At 36.6% G+C, this 24,602-nt stretch overlaps 1 protein-coding gene across 3 annotated transcripts in view; it reads left to right on the top strand.

Annotated features, from left to right (window-relative positions):
- The window catches only part of tbc1d32 (TBC1 domain family, member 32), a 78,344-nt gene that overhangs the window by 13,676 nt on the left and 40,066 nt on the right, over positions 1–24,602 (top strand). For 2 of the 3 annotated variants that reach the window (XM_059025539.1, XM_059025538.1), the window contains exons 16-23: positions 190–317; positions 545–746; positions 2,311–2,390; positions 8,653–8,791; positions 10,783–10,870; positions 11,183–11,301; positions 16,719–16,853; positions 18,528–18,616. In XM_059025539.1, coding sequence (XP_058881522.1) covers positions 190–317; positions 545–746; positions 2,311–2,390; positions 8,653–8,791; positions 10,783–10,870; positions 11,183–11,301; positions 16,719–16,853; positions 18,528–18,616 — 980 coding nt within the window. The remainder of the gene's footprint in view (positions 1–189; positions 318–544; positions 747–2,310; positions 2,391–8,652; positions 8,792–10,782; positions 10,871–11,182; positions 11,302–16,718; positions 16,854–18,527; positions 18,617–24,602) is intronic. The other variant, XM_034019172.3, reaches the window with a different exon arrangement.

The following is a 24,602-nucleotide window of genomic DNA, read 5'->3' as shown; positions in this document are numbered from 1 at the left end:
ACTACAAAAAGGCTGGCTACAGTTAAATTAGTGTTGTTTAACAATTTGAGTTATTTCTATTATTTCTAAGATTAACCATTATCTTAATGAGTTGGATAATAAATGTCAGTAATTTGTCATTTTTTTTAAATTGTCTGTTTTTTTTTTTATTTATCAGAAATTATTATAAAATTGTGTTAATTCTATTAGGTGGATTTCAACCGTGCTGAAACTACACTAACACACGTAGCAGATATATTGGCAAGAATTGCTACTACTGAACGGGGACTTTCACTTTTTCTTTATGAAGAAAACAACAGTTCTGCTGAAGGAGAAAGGTAAGTGCATTAAAGGAGAATATGTGAGTTCTACCTTATAGTGGAAAACATATAGATACATATTAGGTATAGTCTGGGACACAACTGTTCCCTCTGTTATACACTGTTATGCCTCTTTAAAACTTATTGCATCAGATAAATGCTCTAGGCCTTATAGTTATCACACAGCATGTGTTTGAGGTGAGTTAAGAACCACATATTTTATTTCTTGTTTGTTTTTCTTTTAGCATTTCAGCTGCACATGTGATAGTCCAGTTTACCAGAAAGCTACTTGTTGAAAAAATCCCTGCATTGTCGGAATCTACGACATTGACCAGTCTAAAAGGAGCCTTTATCTTTGTCTGCCGTCAAATGTACAATACCTGTGAGGGGCTGCAAGTCCTCAAACCATATGGACTGCATGACAGCATTGTCCAAGCTTGGAAAAAGGTGCCTATCTGCTACATTATAAAGTTTAACAATAATAATACATTCTGATTTGGAGTCAGCTATAGGGGGGTTTCTAACATAACTACATTTATGTTAAGTTAATAATTAATTTGTTAATTAAATAAGACAGGTTAACCTTTGATAAGTAACAGCTCAAAAGCTATATTGTGGATAATTAAGAAGGCAATTAAAGTTTTATTCTCAGTGGATTTTCCATCCCTGAAAGCTTGTTATTTTTAATTTTGGAGAGCAGAAACTGTTTAGTGATTTAAAAGGCCACATTTAAAATGCAGAATGGGTCTCATTATATAACCATGCTGTCAAGGTTTGACCCACCCAAGTATATGTATATATTTATTTGTATTTCAGTTAACTCAATCTTCTGTGCTTCTCCAGATGTTTTTAGTGCTTGGGAATTTTTTTCAGAGAAGATAGGGTTGGGGAGTCACTTTCCTCCGCAACAAGCAAAGAAAAAATAAAACATGAAAGTTATTGCAAATCCTTTTATAATGCTGTGACTGGCAGGCACTGGGTACAATAAAGGCCTCTGCCCGATTCCAGCCTTGCTGAAGCACCCCCAGATCATCACCGATCCTCCACCACATTTCACAGTAGGTGCGAGACACTGTGGCTTGTAGGCCTCTCCAGGTCTCCGTCTAACCATTAGACAACCAGGTGTTGGGCAAAGCTGAAAATTGGACTCATCAGAGAAGATGACCTTACTCCAGTCCTCTACGGTCCAATCCTTATGGTCTTTTGCAAACCTCAGCCTGGCTCTTCTTTGCTTCTCATTGATGAAGGCCTTTTTTCTAGCTTTGCACGACTTCAGCCCTGCCCCTAGGAGCCTGTTTCAAACCGTCCTCGCCGTGCACTTCACCCCAGCTGCCGTTTGCCATTCTTTTTGTAGGTCACTTGATGTCATCCTACGGTTGCTGAGTGACATTCGAATGAGTTGGCGGTCATCCCGGTCAGTGGAGAGTTGTTTTCGCCCTCTGCCGGTCTGTAGCTTTGTTGTCCCCAATGTGTGCTGCTTGACCTTGTTCTTATGAACCGCCGTCTTTGAAATTTTAAGGATGGAAGCAACCCGACGCTCACTGTATCCCTCTGCCAGTAAAGCCAGAATTGAACCCTTCTTTTCCTCACTCAAAACTTTCCTTTTCAACTCTTTGGGCATGGTCAATAGTTATTTTTTGATTTCAATTACTTTTGAGGTACTACTAGCACTGTTTTGCCATCCAGCTGGTCCTATTGCAAGAGGATAGTGATGACCACAGGAGTGGTTTTTATACTTTTCCTCGTTAAATAAGATTTGGTTCAGGTGATCCCCTAATCAGTACCTCATTCAGTAGAATGAGGTGTGCCTGTGTTAGAATTCAACAGACACTGGAATGGAATGGCTGCCATACATGTAGAAATGCTGATTTAAGAAAAATTTGCAGTGGTCTCTTAATTTTTTCTAGAGCTATATATATATATATATATATATATATATATATATATATATATATATATATATATATATATATATATAATATCTATATCTATATCCTTATTTTCTTTTTAGGCCAGCTCTCTGTCAGAGAGAGTCCCTACTCCTGTACCTGGAGCAATTTCAAGCTCTGCAACTCAGGATTTACAAAATAAGTAAGTGTAGTAGTTTGGTGGGATCTGTTACATAATTATAAGTGTGTCATCCTTAAATTTTGTGGTTTTTTACCACATTGACTTTATAATTGTAATCTGTAAAACAAGTACAGTATTTTCAGTAAATCTAAAAATGTGCAGTAGGCGCGATATACACTATGTTTTTATGCATTTGTGTTTGAAGGAACAAAGTTGTTCCATCCTAGTTTCAATGGCCACCTTGATTTAATTATTTAAAACCTAGTATTAATGTATTACTGTAATGTTACATTGGCAGAGTCATGTTAATGTAAATATAACTATGTTTTGGTTTACATGCAAAAAAAAAGTCTCAGCTTTTTGACAGGATATTTTGGTAGTACATTTGGAGCAATTTGGATTTATATGTAGTTTTTACTTAGGGAACAAAATTCTCCTTCAAAATTCAAATGACCCAATTAATATTAAAATATGGTAGGCTATATTTCAGTGTTTCTGACCAGAAAATACCAATATTCCATATGAGAACACTTTGTACTATCCATGCATTATTTGCTAAACATTTTTTACCACATATATATTTTCATAGATATTATATATAATATATACAATGTTCCCGATTAGAAGGGTAGCTTCCAAAATTCGGATCCTTATGGTAATCTTATGGTAGAGTTTAAATGTAAAACATATACAGTCTAAATGTTTAGTAGAGTAAATGTTTTAACTACTGGTAATACATCTATAGGCTGCCCTACTTGCCCACATTTCCCAGGTATTAATAATAATAATAATAATAATAATAATAATAATAATAATAATAATAATAATAATAATAATAATAATAATGCAACACCTGAATCTGAATTCCACAGGGCCAGTGCAAGGCTCTCACCAGCAGAATGCTGTTATATTTTTGTTACTGGGAACAAATTCCTCAGTTGATGCTTTATTCCCCCCGGACCTTTTTGTGTATCTACTATAAATAAAGGCCGTACCAAGCAATTCTGAGAAGACCCATATTTGACTCTTCGAAGAAATGTATGGAACCAACAGTTTTACATTGTCATGCTTTTGTTCTTGTAAAACAAATATTGCCCTGTGAATAAGGTTTAAGAGGTTTTACTTAAACTCTATACACAATCGATGTAGTCTGTTATATTTATATGTTTATAATGTGGATCTGCATTGGCCACGCGAAACTCATCTGTTTACAGATTAAAAAGCTATAATTTGTTTTTAATTGAAAGCACTTTGGAGATTATACACACAGCACAACCTAATAGTGTGATTTAAAAGTTTAACCAGCTTTCAATTGAAATGTGTCAGTTCAGTGAGACCTTAAAGGAAAATTATTCTGAACCGCTGTATTCGTCCCGTATGTATGTGTATATATATATATATATATATATATATATATATATATATATATATATATATATATATATATATATATATATATATATACAGACGTGCTCAAATTTGTTGGTACCCTTACAGCTCATTGAAATAATGCTTCATTCCTCCTGAAAAGTGATGAAATTAAAAGCTATTTTATCATGTATACTTGCATGCCTTTGGTATGTCATAAAATAAAGCAAAGAAGCTGTGAAAAGAGATGAATTATTGCTTATTCTACAAAGATATTCTAAAATGTCCTGGACACATTTGTTGGTACCCCTTAGAAAAGGTAATAAATAATTGGATTATAGTGATATTTCAAACTAATTAGTTTCTTTAATTAGTATCACACATGTCTCCAATCTTGTAATCAGTCATTCAGCCTATTTAAATGGAGAAAAGTAGTCACTGTGCTGTTTGGTATCATTGTGTGCACCACACTGAACATGGACCAGAGAAAGCAAAGGAGAGAGTTGTCTGAGGAGATCAGAAAGAAAATAATAGACAAGCATGGTAAAGATAAAGGCTACAAGACCATCTCCAAGCAGCTTGATGTTCCTGTGACAACAGTTGCAAATATTATTAAGAAGTTTAAGGTCCATGGAACTGTAGCCAACCTCCCTGGGTGCGGCCGCAAGAGGAAAATCGACCCCAGAGTGAACAGAAGGATAGTGCGAATGGTAGAAAAAGAACCAAGGATAACTGCCAAAGAGATACAAGCTGAACTCCAAGGTGAAGGTACGTCAGTTTCTGATCGCACCATCCGCCGCTTTTTGAACAAAAGTGGGCTCCATGGAAGAAGACCCAGGAGGACTCCACTTTTGAAAGAAAAACATAAAAAAGCCAGACTGGAATTTGCTAAAATGCATATTGACAAGCCACAATCCTTCTGGGAGAATGTCCTTTGGACAGATGAGTCAAAACTGGAGCTTTTTGGCAAGTCACATCAGCTCTATGTTCACAGACGAAAAAATGAAGCTTTCAAAGAAAAGAACACCATACCTACAGTGAAACATGGAGGAGGCTCGGTTATGTTTTGGGGCTGCTTTGCTGCGCCTGGCACAGGGTGCCTTGAATCTGTGCAGGGCACAATGAAATCTCAAGACTATCAAGGCATTCTGGAGCGAAACGTACTGCCCAGTGTCAGAAAGCTCTGTCTCAGTCGCAGGTCATGGGTCCTCCAACAGGATAATGACCCAAAACACACAGCTAAAAGCACCCAAGAATGGATAAGAACAAAACATTGGACTATACTGAAGTTGCCTTCTATGAGTCCTGATCTGAATCTTATCGAACATCTATGGAAAGAGCTGAAACTTGCAGTCTGGAGAAAGCACCCATCAAACCTGAGACAGCTGGAGCAGTTTGCTCAGGAAGAGTAGGCCAAACTACCTGTTAACAGGTGTAGAAGTCTCATTGAGAGCTACAGAAAACGTTTGATTGCAGTGATTGCCTCTAAAGGTTGTGCAACAAAATATTAGGTTAGGGGTCTGTGGCAAAGTGCCCCGCCCCTGTGTGCATTTGTGTGTTCTGTGTATGTATGTATGCGTGCGTATGTTAATGTTGGTGTATAGATTGGTACACGGGATATAAACAGGTCTGTGTTTCACGTGTGTTTAAAGTGTATATTTGTATTTAGGCACGGGATTGCACATCACGCACGTGCATTTAAAATATAATATGTGAACACGGGGTTTCACGTAATGAATTCACGTGCTGGGATTCAAGTGAATAATTAATTAGTAATTGAATCCCAGCACAAACAGTATAAATAGATGCACGTTTAGTCACTCGTGGTGAGGTGTTCGGTGAGTGGAGAACGGGAGAGAGAGAAGGAGAAAGTAAAAGAAAGCAAAAGAAAGCAAAAGCGTAAAGATAAGTGTTTTCACTCACCGTGTTTGTTCGTCCCTGTTTGTTAGTGTCTGTCCGTTTTGTCTACCTGTTTATTTTGGCGTGTAGTGCCGTGTCCCGTGTTTTTGTCTGTTAAACCCTTTTATTTTCTGTGCTGTTTTATTAAATGCTGAGCGAAACCATTCGCTCAGCTCCACCAAACTCCCAAGTCTCCGTCGTTTGTGTTCCTGTTTCTGGTCTGACGCCACCCACTCCGGCCGTCTTTGTGACAGGGTCCCATCAATTTTGTCCATGCCATTTTCATTTGTTTTCTTATTTGCAATATTATGTTGAATAAAAAATCAAAAGCAACGTCTGATTTCTATTAAATATGGAATAAACAATGGTGGATGCCAATTACTTTTGTCAGTTTCAAGTTATTTCAGAGAAAATTGTGCATTCTTCGTTTTTTGTGGAGGGGTACCAACAAATTTGAGCACGTCTGTACATACAGTACTGTGCAAAAGTTTTAGGCAGGTGTGAAAAAATGCTGTAAAGTAAGAATGCTTTCAAAAATAGACATGTTAATAGTTTATATTTATCAATTAACAAAATGCAAAGTGAGTGAACAGAAGAAAAATCTACATCAAATCAATATTTGGTGTGACCACCCTTTGCCTTCAAAACAGCATCAATTCTTCTAGGTACACTTGCACACAGTTTTTGAAGGAACTCGGCAGGTAGGTTGGCCCAAACATCTTGGAGAACTAACCACAATTCTTCTTAGGCAGCCTCAGTTGCTTCTCTCTCTTCATGTAATCCCAGACAGACTCAATGATGTTGAGATCAGGGCTCTGTGGGGGCCATACCATCACTTCCAGGACTCCTTGTTCTTCTTTACGCTGAAGATAGTTCTTAATGACTTTCGCTGTATGTTTGGGGTCGTTGTCATGCTGCAGAATAAATTTGGGGCCAATCAGATGCCTCCCTGATGGTATTGCATGATGGATAAGTATCTGCCTGTACTTCTCAGCATTGAGGAGACCATTACTTCTGACCAAATCCCCAACTCCATTTGCGGAAATGCAGCCCCAAACTTGCAAGGAACCTCCACCATGCTTCACTGTTGCCTGCAGACACTCATTCGTGTACTGCTCTCCAGCCCTTTGGCGAACAAACTGCCTTCTGCTACAGCCAAATATTTCACATTTTGACTCATCAGTCCAGAGCACCTGCTGCCATTTTTCTGCACCCCAGTTCCTGTGTTTTCGTGCATAGTTGAGTCGCTTGGCCTTGTTTCCACGTCTGAGGTATGGCTTTTTGGCCGCAAGTCTTCCATGAAGGCCACTTCTGACCAGACTTCTCCGGACAGTAGATGGGTGTACCAGGGTCCCACTGTTTTCTGCCAATTCTGAGCTGATAGCACTGCTGGACATCTTCCGATTGCAAAGGGAAGTAAGCATAATGTGTCTTTCATCTGCTGCAGTAAGTTTCCTTGGCCGACCACTGCGTCTACGGTCCTCAACGTTGCCTGTTTCTTTGTGCTTCATCAAAAGAGCTTGGACAGCACATCTGGAAACCCCTGTCTGCCTTGAAATTTCTGCCTGGGAGAGACCTTGCTGATGCAGTATAACTACCTTGTGTCTTGTTGCTGTGCTCAGTCTTGCCATGGTGTATGACTTTTGACAGTAAACTGTCTTCAGCAACCTCACCTTGTTAGCTGAGTTTGGCTGTTCCTCACCCAGTTTTATTCCTCCTACACAGCTGTTTCTGTTTCAGTTAATGATTGTGTTTCAACCTACATATTGAATTGATGATCATTAGCACCTGTTTGGTATAATTGTTTAATCATACACCTGACTATATGCCTACAAAATCCCTGACTTTGTGTAAGTGTACCTAGAAGAATTGATGCTGTTTTGAAGGCAAAGGGTGGTCACATCAAATATGGATTTGATTTAGATTTTTCTTCTGTTCACTCACTTTGCATTTAGTTAATTGATAAGTATAATCTATTAACATGTCTGTTTTTGAAAGCATTCTTACTTTACAGCATTTTTTCACACCTGCCTAAAACTTTTGCACAGTACTGTGTGTGTGTATATATATATATATATATATATATATATATATATATATATATATATACACAGATATACACACACACACTGCTGTGCAAAAGTATTAGACATGTTACATTTTTCTACTCTGTTGCATTATGAGCATCAACAATTTAGTCAAAGCCTCCACTAGTGTTTTCTACTATTGTAACAACCTTGACTTGCATAAAGAAGGAAAAACATTTGAGTGAAATAGCTCACAAAAACATTGAGTGAAATAGCTTGCATAATCAACAAGTACAGAGAAAGATCATCTGTAATTGACAGACCCAGGACTGGAAGACCCAAAAAGCTGTCTAACAAGGTTGAGCAATACTTGAGGATAATATCCTTGAGGAATAGAAAGAAGATGAGCATTGAATAGACAACAGAACTGGCAGAAGACACAGGCTTTGCAAAGGGCTGCGGTTGTTTTTTTATGTTTGTATTAGCTTCAGTATTTTATTTTTATAACCTTGCAACTAAATTATAAAACACTCATTTTATGAGTTACCTGCAAAATGCAATAGCATGTTTATTGTTTATATTTGGTCAAAGAAGCTTAGCATAGCTATTCTTAACATAATTGCTTGGTACAGCCTTTATTTATGGTAGATAGTTGCATGTGGTTCTGTCATAAACAGGATCTTTACTGCCGAAGTCTCGCTTGTTGCCATGCAAAAAAATAAATAAAAAATTGTTAGCGTGAGAAGGCGATTTACCCACCCATTTTAGACATACCATTTTTTTTTTTGCTGTGCACTTCCTTTAGTCTGAGGAGTCTTCATGGTATGTACATGCCAAATCATCCTCTCATGACAATGAGGAGATTATTTGGAGTTTCTAAACTGCATGTAAACCAAGCCTATGAGATACTGGTTTTTTTCCATTGACATTGTGGATAATATGTCTTTTTAGTTCCTTCAATAACTTGTGTTCTGTGTTTACCCAATCAGCATGGTCTGGGAGGAGACATTACTAGACAATTTGTTGAACTTTGCTGCAACACCAAAAGGACTTCTGCTGCTTCAGCAGACAGGAGCTACTAATGAGTGTGTCACCTACATGTTTAGCAGATTCACAAAAAAACTTCAGGTATGTTACTGTATGCTAGGTTTAATGTGCCAATGTAAATGTATAGTAAACCTGGCAAATGAAAAAATATTACAAAGAGCAATAATAAGTAGAGTATTACTTGCAGTTGCTGCAATGTTATTATGATCTTAGGTGAGTTATGGTCCTTAAAGCTCTGCCAATATACTGTTTTCTTAAAAGAAACAGGCGACACATAGTCTTATTAATGAATTGTATGCCCTTATAATATTTTAACTGATGGATATTAAGTATTATATTGCCTGTGTTCATTCCTCAGACAGATTATAATTAGTCTTGCGTGCATTAGCAAATTAAGGCATTGAGTACTAACCAACAATGAAGTGTCTTAACTAAATTTGGAATTCAGATTACAGTACAAATGATGCACATTTTTTTTTACAAATGGATTTCCAGTCTAAATAATACATTTACTGTATTGTGTATATACAGTACTAGGATTTCCGTGTTGTCTCATGTTTGACTTGAAGGTGAACACAGACTGTAGTATTTGAGAGCAGTACATTGTAATTAAAGTTAATGTCTGGAAGTGACATTACCATAAGCATGTTTGTTTTGTTTTGTTTTGTTTTTGAGAAGAACAAACTGAATAAAAATGTCATAATAAGAGTCAGAAAGAAAGGGCTAGTTCATTAACATTTTTACGTTAACCAAGGGTGTTAACCTTAACCATTAGTTGTCATAAGGAACAAATACACAAGGTAGAAACACACTTTACAATAGAAGGTTATGCGATGTTACTGAAAATAAACGTATATTTCCTTAGCACCATCAAGAAACAATAGATCATTTCATTTCATGTCATGCCAAGCCAAAAAAATAAATAATAATTTACAGTGGTTTATGGCTAACTGAATCTTTTACGAAAACAACTAAATACTGTCTGTGTGGTTTTAAATTAATGAAAATTGAATTCTAAATTCTGAATGTGTGTTTTTGTTTTGTGTTAATAATTTAACAAACAAAAGTATTTCCTTTGTGCAGCTGTCTGATTTGCATTAGTTAATTAGAAAATAAAGTCGTATTTGCATATTCATTATGTTACTATATCTTCATTAGATATTGTTAATTATTAATGAAATTATGTGTCAACATTGTTGTTCGGGATGTTGGTCTGCTGTGTGAGTAGTCCCATTTCCGTAGTAAACATGTTTTAATTAGAATTGCAAATTTCCATATTGTTTGGACATTCACTCACACATAGTCTGTGAGATTAAAAATAATGATGAACCAATCAGTTCCTGAGTTACTCCATTACTTTTAATTGTACATGGCATGTTTATAAATGAATTTGACAAAAAGCTTTAAACATTTCAACTATAAATACAGATTTGGCGAAAAATCTATTTTTTAAAAGTTTTAAAAGCAGAATGGGAATGGGACGCACAAAGTGTTTGCTGTCCTCAGTCTGTACCACTTTCCACAGCGGAAATAGACTGGAGTTGTACAAATTAAGAAAGGTACACATAGTAGTTATTAAATTTAACATTCTCAGTGGTTTGTTTAGAAAAAAAAGTTTTTTTTAGTGGTGCTTTCTTTAGGTTAGTAAATATGTGTCTGAAATTATTCAGCCGGTGCAGAATTTCTTTATGGGTCTACAATAATATGAATTAATATGGATTTAAAGGGCAGTAGTGTTTAGATAAGGCATTTACAAATAATTAAAATGTTACTGTTATTAATGTTGACATATTGTTATGATTTTGGTTTGTGTTAAGGGTTAATTTTATCAGTTTATACCATGATAGCATAAACCACAGTTTGATTTTTTTAAGCATTTTTACCAGACTAGGGAATCCACCTTCTAATTGGATATCAAAAGCATTATTTCATTTCAGTGAATTGTCTACATCTAATTAAAGATACGATTACCATAAGAGTATCCATATTTTACAAAAAATATAATCTGGTTACATGGTTAAAAGTGGGAGCAAAATAAACATTGAGCACTTGAATTTACTATTTGTTTCCAGGTCAGTAGATGTGAAAAATTTGGTTATGGAGTGATGGTGACTCAGGTTGCTGCAACAGCTCCTGGAGTGGTGGCACTTCAGAGTTCAGGTAATTATTCAAATATATATATATATATATATATATATATATATATATATATATATATATTTCCTTTGGATAACTGGGCAAACTTTTGCTCATTTGGAATGCACACACCTTTAAGATGATATGTACAGATTGTTTCTTTGATACAATTTCTATCAATATGTAAACTGCTCAAAACCATTGCTTCTACAGAAACTTAACCCCGTAGTGTGGGAATTTGACATCTTTCACAATCCGAAATAATACATACTACAAGATAAATGAAACAACTTAAAATGAAGATATGTGTTTACAATTTGCATCAATTTGTTTTAGGTTTTGTGAAAGCCTTGGTGTTGGAATTGTGGTCGGTTCTTGAATGTGGAAGAGATGATGTGAGAATGATTCATCCCAAATCAACTCCTATGGATCCTATTGACAGAAGCTGTCAGAAGGTGAGTCAGAAATAAGTGATTCAATGGCCTACATCAAGTTCAAATTTAATTTAGTAATCTGTTTTGATATATTAAGCTATTTAACATGCTCCATTTTATCCACGTCTACTTAAAAAGAATAATACTATTAATAATGGTAGATACACTTTATGGGAAAATTGGTCTGTTATAAATTATTTAAATAATTTGAACAACATTCTTTTAGATAAATCTTTATCATCTTTTTATTTTTATGTTTCTACATTATTTTGCAAAAGGTTATTTAGTTCTGATTCTGTGCCAACATATTATTATTATTATTATTATTATTATTATTATTATTATTATTATTATTATTATTATTATTATTATTATTGTGCAAGACCTGTACACGTTTTTTTTTTTTTTTTGAAAGGTAATTTCTATAATAGAGGACTAAGTCTTTGTTCTAATGAGCAGACATAATAATATATACTGCTTTGTGTGCTTGTTTTATTTTACTTAAGCAAACACATATATCTATAAAAACATATTTATGTAATAAACGTTCATGAAACAGAAATCAAAATCAAGGTTGTAACTGGGTCCTATTCTTATCACACTCTTAGCAAATAAATCGTTAGAAGCTTTACTTTTTAATATACTTTCATTTAATAAAGTTATTTAAAAAGGAAATGCAGTATAACCTGTCCAATATGGCGTCTCTTGGGATCGGAAAATGGTGCCAGATTAGACAGTGTGCTGTAAAAAATGTAATACTGTATTTAGAGTAAGTAGTGGAGTTCTGAAAAAGATAGCGTTATACGTCCCCACGTGTTGTTACAAACGGTTTAAATAATGTACCAGTAATTTCTCTTTTCATTGTTAACATCCTGACAACTTTTTACACTTATGACTTTAAAGTCTGTTTCAAATTTATTTTCAAAATGGCCACTCTAAATCACTGCAGGGAAAGCTATAAAAAAAAACAGCAAAAAAATCATAACACATGCTGTGGCTTTTCTGTTCCGTACCACATCATGGATCGTTATTGCTGTGTTACCTGTTTGGCAATGTGGGCAATAATCCTTACACTATCAGTGCATTACAGCGGCCATTTTGAAAACAGCTTTGAAACAGACTTTAAAGTTGTAAGTGTAAAATGTTGTCAGGATGTTAACAATGAAAAGAAAAATTACAGGTACGTTATTTCAGGGTTAGAAACTAACAATATTGTGCAACTAGTCCAAAGGACCTAATACCTTTTGAAACTTGGTAGTCCTGATGTGAAGTGCCTAAGTTGGAATCAACAACAACAGTTGGTGTCCCTAAAAATAGGCTTAGATTTTATTTTGCTAAAAAATAAAATAAATTTAGATTTACATTTTTTTTTTTTAACAAAGCACCTTCGTAAATGCTCTGCAGATCGATCAATCACCTGTTTGCACCTCGTTACTGAGCGATTTAACTGTACTGTGTGCTGAGAAACTGACACTGACAGCACCAGACGGGATGACAGAGGAAAAAATTCTCTCAGCTGTGTCACCTTGCCGACCATGAAGCTCCGCCTGAAATTGACACCGATGACACAAATAAATTGTTTATTTTATTGTACATTACATGTGTTGCTATTTACAAAAATGCTGGCTGGCTATGAATTACTATCTGCAATAATTAATGTACTCACGTACACATGCAGTCTTCACTAAAGTCCCAATTTAAACAGTATGTTTCACTGTAGCCCTCGGGATGAAATTGTTAGGTGGCTATTTTTTTTTTTTTTTTTTTTTTAATTAGCAGTGGGAGAAAACCGCTTCAGCAAGTACAGTAGAATCTGCCAGAACTGACGGACGCTCTACTATAGAGATACTAATGAGAGCATAACAAATACAAAAGAAAAACGAGGGAAACATAGATCTTTTCAAGAAAGCTGGGAGACTTGGATTTTATATTTTTGTATATTTCAGTGTATATTTTTATACACTGCAATAACAGTTCTGCTTGTGAAGCAAACACTATATATTGACAGAACAAGTGGTTTATTTGCACTGTGCAGGACCTTATTGCCCCCCCCCCATTGGTCCTTCAGCCCCGGAGTGCTCACAGAATCACTGCCTGTGCACCTCAGTGATTTAAAGCTTGGTTTTCAAACAAACTGATTATTGCTCACCAGTATTGTATTGATATAAGAAAAGTGTGTTTTAAAAAAGTAATTTCTGCATCCAATCACTTAAAATATGCTGACGATAATGTAAACAACACCAAGCTACAGACAGCGAGCCCCAAGCTTTAAACATGTTACTGTTTATAGATAAGAACTTTATTATGAATATATTGTGTTACTATGTTTTAAGCAACATACTACGATCATGTTCATTATGGTAATTTTTTGCTTATTAGTTTTAAAATGTTTAGTAAACCATGGCCTATTGTTTGACCTTGTTAGTACAACCGACCCCCTTTGCTAATGACATCTTCAGTCAGGGTCGTAACCCAGTATAAATCTCCACATTTTTGTATTAATGACTACACTTTTAAAAGATGCAACGTGTTTCAGTAAATTCAAACAATAAACTTTGCATCCCGCGCAGAGGGAGAACACAATCATAAAATGTCATTAAGTGGGGTTGGCATTGCAGGGGAGATGAAGGGAGGTTTCACTTCTGAGTGACTGTTTTCTAAGCACTATTTGTGAATGTTTATTTACCATTGCAACCGTTAGCAAATTGACTTCCCTACATTTTTTTAACACAAGACTTAACGTGAGAGTATACAGTGCCTATAGTAAGTATTCACCCCCCTTGGACGTTTTCACAGTTTGTTGTGTTACAACCTGAAATCTTGATGCATTTAAATGGGATTTTTTTTTCCTTTGATTTACACAACCTACTCGACACTTTCAATGTGTGAAAAAAATGTGTGTGGGGGGGGGGGGGGGGTGAAAAAACAAATCAATTAAAAATAAAAACCCAAAAAGTCTTCATTAGATAAGTATTCACCCCCTTTGCTATGACACTCCTAAATAAGCTCAGGTGCAACCAATTGCCTTCAGAATTCACACAATAAGTTAAATGGAGTCCATCTGTGTGCAACAAGTGGTTCATATGATTTCAGATTAAATACACCTGCCTGTAAGGTCCCACAGTTGGGTAGTGCATTCAAAGCAAAGATACTACCATGAAGACCAAGGAGCTTTCAAAACAACTCCGGGATAAAGTTGTGGAAAGGCACAGATCAGGGGAGGGGTATAAAAAGATTTCAAAGGCATTGAATATCCCTTGGAGCACAGTCAAGTCAATCATTAAGAAGTGGAAGGTATACGGCACCACCCAGAATCTGCTTAGAGCAGGCCGTCCTCCCAAACTGAGTAGCCGGGTAAGAAGGGCATTGGTCAGAGAAGCCAGCAAGAGGCCAATGACAACTCTGAAAGACCTACAGCGTTCTATGGCTGAGGTGGAAGAAACTGTCCATGTGTCAACAATAGCTCAGGTACTCCACAAATCTGGCCTGTATGGAAGAGTGGCAAGAAGGAAGCCATTTCTGAAAAAAAGCCCATGTAACACTGTGTCAAAGTGCCCCGTCCCTGTGTGCATTTGTGTGTTGCGTGCGTGTGTTAATGTCGGTGTATAGATTGGTACACGGGATATAAACGGGTCTGTGTTTCACGTGTATTTAAAAAGTGTAGATTTGTATTTAGGCACGAGGAGAGCACAAATCACTTCACGTGCTGGTTAAATGTAATATGTGAGCACGGGGTTGCACAGAATTAATTCACGTGCTGGGATTCAAGTGAATAATTAATTAGTAATTGAATCCCAGCACAATAGTATATATAGACGCACGTTTCTTGCAGTCGGGGTTGGGTGTTCGAGAGTGGAGAACGGGTGAGAGAGAAGGAGAACGTAAAGTAGTAAAGTAAAAATAATATCTAGAAGTGTTTGTACTCACCGTGTTTGTTTGTCTCCGTGCACCGTTTGTTAAGTGTTTAGTCCGTTTTGTCTGTCTGTTTATTTTGGCTATAGTGCCGTGTCCAGTGTTTTGTGCTGTTTACAACCCTTTTATTTGTTATTAAACGCTGAGTGCAGCCATTGCACTCGGCTCATCATCACAACCACCGTCTCTGTGTATTCCTTTTCTGGTCTGACGCCACCCACTCTGGCCGTCTTTGTGACAAACACCCATATGCAAAAAGGCACTTGGGAGACTCTGAAAAGATGTGGCAAAAGATTCTGTGGTCCAATGAAACAAAAATTTAACTATTTGGCCTAAATGCAAAGCGTTATGTCTGGCGCAAACCCAACACAGCACATCACCCAGGTAAAACCATCCCTACTGTGAAGCATGGTGGTGGCAGCTTCATGCTATGGGGATGCTTTTCATCGGTAGGGACTGGGTAGGGTAGAGGGCAAAATGGATGGAGCTAAATACAGGAAAATTCTTGAGGAAAACCTGCTTCAGTCTGCAAAAGACCTAAGACTGGGACGGAGATTCACCTTTCAGCAGGACAATGACCCCAAGCACACAGCCAAAGCAACACTGGAGTGGCTTAAAAACAAGAATGTGAATGTCCTAGAGTGGCCCAGTCAAAGCCCGGACTTGAATCCAATTGAGAATCTGTGGCAAGACTTGAAGATTGCTGCCCACCAATGATCCCCATTCAACTTGACAGAGCTTGAACAATTTTGCCAAGAAGAATGGGCGAATATTGCCTCGTTTTGTTTTATTTTGGTAAACTTTCAGCTTTTTTGATAAGCGCAAATGTTCTTTCAAGAGGTAGCTTGCTCTGAGGATTTTTAAACATTGTATTTGCTGTTCAACAACTGCATTATTCAGAGTGTGCTGACAGGATGTAAAGTCTTGTTTTTGTTTGTTTTTTTATACTAGTTTTAGAAGTAGAAAAGAATAATCACATGGCCCAGTGCCAGATTGCACAGTCAGGTATACATTGAATTTAGACAGAGACTTGAAAATCATGCCAGATTCCAGAATAGACAGGTTTCGGATTGTAGAGTTTATTACACTGGTTTATAGAGGGGCTGGATTAGACAGGTTTTACTGTACCACAAAAAAATTATCCTGATAATCAGGTTTAACCCTAATTTTAAAAAATGTAATTTGTGAGGCAGTTCTGTTTAACCCTAAAATCATAATCTTTGAATACCAGACTGTATGAACTATGGGTCTCAATTACTCAACCAAAACTGACAGTGATGATTGGTGATCAAACGCTGACATGGAAGCTCTTGTTGCTTAATGTGCCACTTGTGCTTTTGTGGAACCCAATGAATACATGGCCTTAACCCTTTAGCATCTTTCAGTGGGATACTCCCCCAGGACCAGGTTTTTTTTTCCTATAAAAATTAACAAAAAATCTATTTTTTACAGTAGCATCTTGGAATTTGGTGGGGTTTTTTTTGTATTAAGTAAGTACTACTTAGTGTGAAAATGAATTGTGTCAGTTTTTCTCCCTACAGGCTTTTCTTGCTCTAGTGAATCTCTTATCTTCCTACCAAGCTGTATATGAGCTGATTAGTAAACAGGAGCTTCCAAACAAGCCTGAGTACCCCTTGCGTGAGATGCCCTCCTCCATTATTGTAAGTATGATGATACACTACATTAGCCTCTCCTGTTTTCATCACTGATATGAATGCGATATGATTGGATCTTAAGGAAGCCATTACCATTGGGTAATGGATTTTTTTTCATTTTCATAACCATACCATAGGTCAATTTCAAAATATCACTGTCCTGGTCACAAAAGCAAAGTTTGTGGGGAATAATAGCCATTTTCTATACTTTTGAGGCATAAGCAATTAGGAAATAACACTTACTACCCAGGAACAAAAAAAAATAAAATTGTTACACGGTGTTATTAATGTACATACACTGGCAGGAAGATAATTTAATCTGGTGGCACAATTTATTTAGTTTCAGGTGCACTATCTGTGTGTACCACACGAGGGCATCATTTGCCAATCAGTATATACTCACCCTTGGTAATAATAATAAATAACAAAATCTAAAATGCTCACTTTATACTATAACATGTATTCAACAAAAACAAAAATGCCAACTGTAACCTGTATGCGTGGTTCCTGAAAAATGTTTCAATACAGAAAAGGCATTATAAGAAGCTCTATTTAAGATTTTTAGCATCTTTTTAGAATCTCGAATGAATATCACTGTCAAGTAGGGCTGGGTTCGAAGGTTCGTTCGTTAGCCAGGAATTCAAAGGTAGTTTTAAACCTTCGAAGGTTCGTCAGGCAGCATTTATGCACTGTGTTTTTTTTTTTTGTTGTTGTTTTTTTTCTCTGTTAACAGAAACCGTTTGACAATGTGAATACTATAAATCACACATTAAATGTCACTCACATGCAAAATGTGATCTTTTGATGTGTATAATGCATATTACGTAAACAAAACGTGAATTAAAATCCACTACCAAATCATTATACCTAGCAACTCTATGTGGCGCTACTGCTATGTATAGTATCCAAAACACTGGGTGGTTGGGTGCCTATAGCGGTTGTAGTGCTTCAGTAAAATATGTACTGAATACCTAGTGTACAAGACAGTGTAAGAGAAGTGCTATGGTAGAATATGCAATGTATTATTATTGCTGCAATGCAAGCTTACTTTTATAGAAGCAGCATCAATTACGTGTAAGTAAACAATGTGTATTTTTATTTAAATTCTAAAAACATGATTACTGTTCTATTTAACATATTTTTAAACTACATGTTAATGTTTTGTGCTGTTTATATGGATTACCTGTAAAATAGTTTTTTCAATCAAATATAAAGAAGTAGCTGTGGTGACGTCACCAGTAAATTATGCAAATTAGTGCCATTGAAGGTTTGAATCTTCCTTCAGTAATGTGTTCCAAACCTTCAAGGTCAAAGTGTACCCTTCGTTGCAACCCTACTATCAAACTATATATACTGGCCTTATTTTATGAAGCTTGCAAATCTGCCATTTAAACATATTACCAAATGCAGTTCTCAATATTAAAAAAATCTATCAATGGAAGTTTTCTTTTTTTTCAAGTTTTCACTTATTACATTTTCCCCCACTTAATAAGGGGCTGTTTCATACTAGTCTTCTGTATACTGAGGGATGGTTGTGAAAAATGTAATTCAGGTTATTACTCTCCCTTGAAGTTTTTTGTTGAAAATAATGAAGAATGGTTTCTGTATTTGAACCACCTCAGTTTTTATATTTAACAATATTGTTGTTGTTTTTTTTTTTTTTTTTGTTTTTTTCCAAAGGATATCATTGACAGGCTGATAATAATTGATTCAGATGCCAAAATACACTCACTGTTTAACTTTGAACAGTCACACACCTTTGGTCTCAGGTAAGATATCCGTTATGGTCCAGTGGTTAAAGAAACAGGCTTGTAACCAGGAGGTCCCCGGTTCAAATCCCACCTCAGGCACTGACTCATTGTGTGACCCTGAGCAAGTCACTTAACCTCCTTGTGCTCCGTCTTTCGGGTGAGATGTAATTGTAAGTGACTCTGCAGCTGATGCATAGTTCACACACCCTAGTCTCTGTAAGTCGCCTTTGATAAAGGCGTCTGCTAAATAAACAAATAATAATAATAATAATAATCCATTATTTAAGTCAGGCTTCCGCCCTGGTTATAGTTCTGAAACTGCACTTATCAGAGTGGTAAATGATGTGCTGTTATCTTCAGATATGGACTCACCCTCAGTTCTCATACTTCTAGATCTAAGTGCAGCATTCAACACTATTGAGCATCCTATTCTGATTGATCGTCTTGAGACTCTAGTAGGATATTCAGGTTGTCCTCAAATGGTTTCAATTTTTTAAAATTGAGGAAGAACACACTTTTTTTTATCTGAAGTGGTGTCCTGCGGGTTCTGTTCTTGGTCCAATTTTGTACAGAGTTACAATGCAAGAGTAATATTTAAATACAGTTTAGTGCCCTGGAAGAGGCAGCACTCTTGCTGTTGAGCTTAGTGTGTGCATTGGGTGAGTTTACACACCACAGTGCTGTAAAAGCTCTTCTCCAAAATATGCCAGCAGTAACAGCACACTTAGAAAACACTGTATAAGACCAGGGTAACGCTATTTGTCATTTGTAAAACACCTAAAGAAAATGTGGATTCTTGTGTAGTGAAAAAATTAAGCTGACAAATAGTTTTTGATTCAAAAACAATTTATATACAAGAAAGGTATACCTCCAATACAATCATATAAGCACAAGGTTTAAACTGACTTTGGACAAGGCCTCACTACATCTCAGTGCATATGTTTGTATTAGAAAGCACGGATATCCATGGAGTCAATTCGAAAGAGATGAAAAGACTGACAAAACTTCACAATGTTTGATATTTATACCATTGTAAACAATTGTTGACTCCACTCCCATTTGTCTTACTTCTGTCCAGTGATAGGGGTTTCCACTCTTATCGTTGCACATTCCCGCTGCGGGGGAAAAGGGGAGGAGGGGGTTACATACCACGTTGTACCTAGCAGGGCGCATCCATCTTGTCTTTCAGTTCCCCTCCCCCATCTCACACTATCTCTGCTAATCTCCTGCCTTTTGGCATTTAGCTCTGACACCTATCTGTGACTTTGAATTGTGTTAGGCTATGCAAAACTGCACGTAGCTGGTTTTGCTAATGGGAAATGAAAGAACTCAAAACTTACACAATACTGTATAGAAACTTAATATAAAAGCATATTAAAGCAACTGAATTAGTAAGCACATCAAATTGACTATAAAAACATTCACACACAATTTAAACATAATGATTAAAACAACTTAACTATAAAAGACACACATACATATAATGTAAAACTTAATGTAAAAATAATTAATAACATAATTAATACCTCATGCAGAAAGCCATCACTACAATCCACCCTTTTTGTACTGAATTGTACAACTACAATCAAGTACAACCAAATTATTATGTATCCTATTAGTTATTCCTAAGCTTAATAAAGCTATTGAGCAAAATTGTGCTTTGTAATGAGTCAGAAACTGTTGTATCCAAGAATTAATGAGGTTGCTATGGCATTCTTAATAACATATTGCTCTCAGCATTTTGTTCCCCTGTTGCAGCCTCTCCCCATTGGTCACCCTTGAAAATCAGGTTCAGGATTCTCACTTGCTATGCAATTTGAGCTCCATTAATCCTTTCCTTGAAAGTGGGCTACTGCTCCATCGGGTTCTGCTTCACTACATGCTTTTTGCAATCGGATTTCCGCCGACCCTTTATTGGCAGTGAGCCTCTCTGGATCCCTCGCTTGTTCTTAGCTTGGGGGGTGGGGGGGGGGATTCCTTCCCCCACCTCCTCATATTGTGGTGTGATGCTTTCCACCTACAGTCTGGTGAAACAGGATTTTCAAAATCATGTGCAATATTTCTATTTTGTCTGCCAATCATAGCTAAGTGACGCTCTTTAATGTCGTGACCACAGCACTGTTTGATCACTACGGCATTAGATTAAGTCCATCAAATGATATCGACAGTTATTAATTAACTGCAGACATTTCAGATACTAGGTGAGTGGTTATGTGTGTGTTAATTGTGGTGACTGCAGAACATTGGCATGCCACATGTGTGTTAGTCTCATAGCAGCATGCTTTGTGCACCATACCACTATCCTTTCTTTGTAACCACTGTCTGAGATCAAACATAACATGTGTCAATACCACATTTACATTATTCAACAGTTTTACACTCTGGACCAATAATGATGTCTTCTTCCAGTAGGTTGGTCATTTTTGCAAGAGGTCAGTGTTATATTTTGAATTGATTTCCAAATACAATTTTGACTGCTCATGTTATAGTTATTCCTCAAGAAATAGGTGTTATCCAGCCATTCTTTTGGTGGCTGGCATTATACCCCCTCATATGTTCCTTCATACTATTCTGGCCATACTGTACTGTTTAGAGCATCATTATTGGACCATAGCCCTACCTCTAACTCCAAACATTGTTGAGTATACTGTTTAGTGTCATTGTTTACAATTGTGGAGGCACAGTCTCTATGATCAAAGTTCATGCTTGATTCGTTTAGTGTAAGTGCTCTTGTTTTCCTTTTCTCCACGACTCCAGCCGCAGGATGTAAGTTCAAAGCCTTTTGGCTGTGCCTGTGGTCCCAGTGCACGTTTGAACTGCAATTGCAATTTAAGTACATATTCATTGTGACTGTAGTAATCCCATAGTGGCACTGGTGCAGTAGTTTAATATTAGACACACAAGCGCATACGTCGCACCGGTGTTAAAATGTCTGCATCACTTGGCCAGGATGTGTAATTTGGCCGTCATTTCCTTTTACCTGGGGTAAGCCAGCGCTTAACACAAGGCTCTGGATCAAACTCTTCAAGGTTGCCACATTAAGTGAGTTGTGTAGCTTGGATTTAATTCTGTTTTGTGCAGAAATTCCACATTGACATTAGGCAGCTGATATTGGCAGCACGGTTTCCACTAAATGTAAAATATTTGAAAAATCTGTGAAAAGGGTGATTTTTGTTGGTATGACCTCCCATAAACCAATGTAGGATTTATCCATAAACTGAACTTTTGACTAGTTTTTTAAGCATTCTCCATTCTGGGTGAACTGCATCAACATTGCATCCATTCCTTGCTAAAAGGTCAAAAGGTCACTATACCAATTCAGTAAGAATTCTAACTGTTTATCACAAGTCCACAAGATCATCAGGCCTTGAAAATTGGTAGCAAATTGAAAAACACTGAATAAGTTGGGGTCCTCCTGAAAACCTCTCCTCAGTGGAAAGCTTAATAATGTTGCCAAACCTGTAAATCCAATTCTTTTGGTCGTTTTTAAAAATGTCATGGGTCTGGGGGCCCTTAAGCTGAAAATCCTGTAATGCTGGTAAATCTATTTCTAGTGGCTCTGCACCCGCTGCTGCCTGACTGACCGTGCTGCTGTGGATCTGGCTCTGTTTGGCAGGGTTTGTATGCTAGTCTGGAAAAAGTATTGAAAAATGCCAAACTGATTTCCAGGGATTGAAAATGCTTGAAAAAACATGTCTCCGTTATGAAAGTCTTGAAAAAGTTTGGAATTTTCCTAGTATCACGGGAGAATGAAAATAATTCTGCAATTTTTTATTATTAATAATAATTGATCTCGAAAGCGGGTCAGCAGCTCTAGCGGCAGCTGACTAGGCAATTTATTAGTAGCAACTATATTACCCACGAGGATTGCCCCATGTAACACCCCTGACAACTCAAGCAATCCTGTCCAGTCAGCGCACTGGTATATGTCACATGACTGTCTGCTCCAGTGAAACGAAGAGCATAACGGACACTACGACAGCCAAAATATATACATTTATATTGAAGGCTATGATTTTTTTAAACAAAGTTACATACTGGAATTACATGCTACCGTACTGTGATCACCAATATTCACATTTTGTTATCTTGTTGTTACCTTTATTAAATCGTTAATGTTATTTCCCAACCCAGGAAAAAAAAAATGAATACGATAGTTATTATCGGATTAAAACAAAAAAAATGCTTTCTGTAGCCCCTATGGTGTGTATAAATGTAGCATGTTAACATCCGTTTTTTAAGATTTAAATTAACATTTGCAATTGAAAAAAAACTGAAATTGTTGGTGTGCTTTTTATTTGTGGGGGGGATGGGGGGTTGTATTGTGTTCTTCAATTAATAGGTTATAGCCAGAATACTGGATGCAGCATGCCACAAATAGGTACTGTACTTGTAATTCTACACTTATTCACAATCGTATTGCTATTATTATTATTGTTATTAGTGGTAGTGACAAATACTGTAATAATAAAGAAAATCAAAGAATAAAAACACTACTAATATTAATGATTTAGCTAATGCCTTTATCTAAGGTAACTTCCTTAACTTACTCCAGCAGCTTATGTTTGTTTTGGATTGTCCTTTTACTATAGCGAACAAAAGGCTTTGGACCCAAACAGGGTTGTTATAGCTAGGGTATACTGTCTTGTATGTTTAATATACGACACTTGCACATTTTAATATATAATGCATGCACCTTTGTTATTTATTTTTGTTATTTTTCACCTCCCATAGTGTTCAACATTTAACAGAGGGTATAAAGAAGTTTGGATCAGAATCCAATATCATCCCTTACAAAAAAGTAATATACTGCAAATATACTTGTGCCAAAATTGTCTGCTTTTAGGTACCATTATACTATCCTATTTTGGCACAAGTATACTTGCAGTATACAACTTTATAAATTCTCTTTGTAAATAATGCAATGTAGTTCTCAAATATTGGACATTTCTTAGATTGTATCTTACTTCTCTTTTGCATACCTGCATTGTCTCTTGCTAGATATGCACCTCCAGATTCTGACAAATACTTTTAGAAAACCAAGTGCAACTTCTGCTCTGGATCAAAAAGCTATAATGCTCTGCAGCTGCCAGCCTATGTGGATAACTAGCGAAAAATTTGTAGAAACTAACTAAAACACAAATCTGGGAAAAACAAATGGAAGTCTGGAAAAAATATGGAATTTTAATGTTGAAAAAGTGTATGAACCCTGGTTTGGGAATCCACTTGCTGCAAAAATGTCTCTAGTTTGTCATTTTTTGACACAATTCTCAATTGCTGCAACAGCTTGGGGAAGAATTGGACTATTCTTTTGGAATGTAAGGCTAAGCTCCGACACCTCTGAGAAGAGATCATGTAAAAAATGACAAAACCCTACAAAAGCAAGTCTTTCCATTTCCTGTACAACATGCTTTGCTCTTCCTTTAATGTCTGTGTTTTTGGAAGTGGAAGCAAGGTGCTCCATGTGGTGATGCACAGCAGTATATCGTCCCTGTCCAGTAGTAAGAGACTCATCATTTGATTGCAAGAAAAACAGATAATGCACGATAAATGTGAGGCTGTCAGCGCTGTCTTTACAGCCGAAGGTGTCCTAATTCTACAGCCTAACTCAGCACCAATTGCTTTCAAATTACGCTTACTTTTTGGACTGAAATGGTATGTTTTGCCACACCAACTGCAGAAGGTCATACACTTTCTCAATCATTGAAACTGATCTTTGAGTACTTTAACATTGCTAATTCAAACCTACAGGGCAAACAATGAAATGATATAATATGCTGTGCAATCTCAGTTTTCACCTACCACCCCCTGTAGCACCCATATTGACAGGCATCATCAGCTGCAAAAGCACTAAGTCTGTCTAGTCACCAATCTGAACATTCATTGTCAACATTTCCAACCAAATTCTTGGTTGTGTTTAAGATTCTTTGTGCATGACCAGACGATTCACTACCTCACCTGCAGAAACATACCTACAGTACACCATTGCATTTTCTCTCCCAGC

Source organism: Acipenser ruthenus, chromosome 6 (genome assembly GCF_902713425.1).
Source record: "Acipenser ruthenus chromosome 6, fAciRut3.2 maternal haplotype, whole genome shotgun sequence".
In the NCBI taxonomy this organism is placed as follows: Eukaryota; Metazoa; Chordata; class Actinopteri; order Acipenseriformes; family Acipenseridae; genus Acipenser; species Acipenser ruthenus.
Note: the sequence above shows the minus strand (reverse complement) of the source record. Positions and strands in the feature narration are given on the sequence as shown.